This window comes from Etheostoma cragini, chromosome 17 (assembly GCF_013103735.1).
Source record: "Etheostoma cragini isolate CJK2018 chromosome 17, CSU_Ecrag_1.0, whole genome shotgun sequence".
Taxonomy (NCBI): Eukaryota; Metazoa; Chordata; class Actinopteri; order Perciformes; family Percidae; genus Etheostoma; species Etheostoma cragini.
Genome location: NC_048423.1, coordinates 199,285 through 200,626, shown reverse-complemented (window position 1 = coordinate 200,626; position 1,342 = coordinate 199,285). Strand labels below are relative to the sequence as shown.

The following is a 1,342-nucleotide window of genomic DNA, read 5'->3' as shown; positions in this document are numbered from 1 at the left end:
GTGTGTGTGTGTGTGTGTTTGTGTGTGTGTCTGTGTGTGTCTGTGTGTGTGTGTGTGTTTGTTATTGTGTCTGTCTGTGTGTCTGTGTGTGTGTGTGTGTGTGTCTGTGTGTGTCTGTGTGTGTGTGTGTTTGCTATTGTGTGCCCCATGCCGAGAATCAAAAACAAGCGTTAGGTCCCGGCAGTTTCCTGCGGCGTCGCTGTGGCGACCAGCCACGCTCGCCTCTCGCATGAGGCGGTACTAAACCTGCAGAGGCAAAGGAGGACAGGGGGCATGTAAAGGAAAAACACACTTCCTTAAAATATACATTTATAACTCAAGTCAATAATGTTGTTAATCTAGATCAACACTTAAATCACACAACTCCTCTTCTTCTTCTTCTTCTTCTTCTTCTTCTATTGATCCATCAGAGATTGCACAGGTGATCGCCCCCTACAGTGCCACGGGTGCAGAGCAGCTGACCCTGGCCCCGGGGCAGCTCATCCTCATCAGGAAGAAGAACCCGGGGGGCTGGTGGGAGGGTGAGCTCCAGGTACACAAACACACACTCTAATATACACACATCATCATCATCATCATCATCATGGTGACCTTGTGTTAGGTTCAGGGACTTGAGTGGAAAAAAAGTACACACAGACTCAGAATTTGGTTTTTTCGCGACTTTGCAAAGGGGAATAAAACCGGAAAAGCATTCAGGAGTCTTTCTGAAGCTCTCTCATCCCCTAATCGGCCGTTTTGTTAACCCGTGTGTTGTTTTTCCCCATTATCCATGAACTTGTCTTTCTAGGTCAAAATCGAAAATGACCTTTTTTTTTCTCGCTTTTGTCGCGTTTATTTGATTTATTTGTCACTTTTTCCATCTTTTTGTGCTTTTTTTTATAACACCTGAGCTGGTTTAATAACAGGTTTTTACATTTATTCTTGGAATTCGTGGTCAACAAACCTCATTTATATCAAATTATACACACGTTTTTAGTTAAAGGGGCAGAAATTTTGAATTATTTTGACTAATAGTTGAGATCAGAGGATGTTGAGTGGATCATAGATGGGTAGAAACCATTAAAAATAATGCTATAAGATTAAATTAAACACCCAAACAATTCAATGAAAGTAAACATTAAAATAACCCGAATCATCAATGGCATTTTTGGGCAATTTGATTGAAAGAAATCCATATTTCTGATATAAAACGCTTTAAAACGGGTCAATTTGACCTGAGGACAACACTCGGGATTTAACCCTCATGTTGTCTTCATGTTACCCTCATGTTGCCCTCATGTTGCCCTCATGTTGTCCCCATGTTGCCCTCATGTTGTCCCCATGTTGCCCTCATGTTGTCCCC

At 42.2% G+C, this 1,342-nt stretch overlaps 1 protein-coding gene across 1 annotated transcript in view; it reads left to right on the top strand.

Moving 5' to 3' along the window:
* The first annotated feature begins 327 nt into the window (after positions 1–327).
* The window catches only part of LOC117960513 (intersectin-1-like), a 33,897-nt gene continuing 32,882 nt past the window's right edge, over positions 328–1,342 (top strand). Inside the window, 2 exon segments of the mRNA XM_034898459.1 lie at positions 328–332; positions 439–513. Of these exon segments, the coding sequence (XP_034754350.1) occupies positions 328–332; positions 439–513 (80 nt within the window).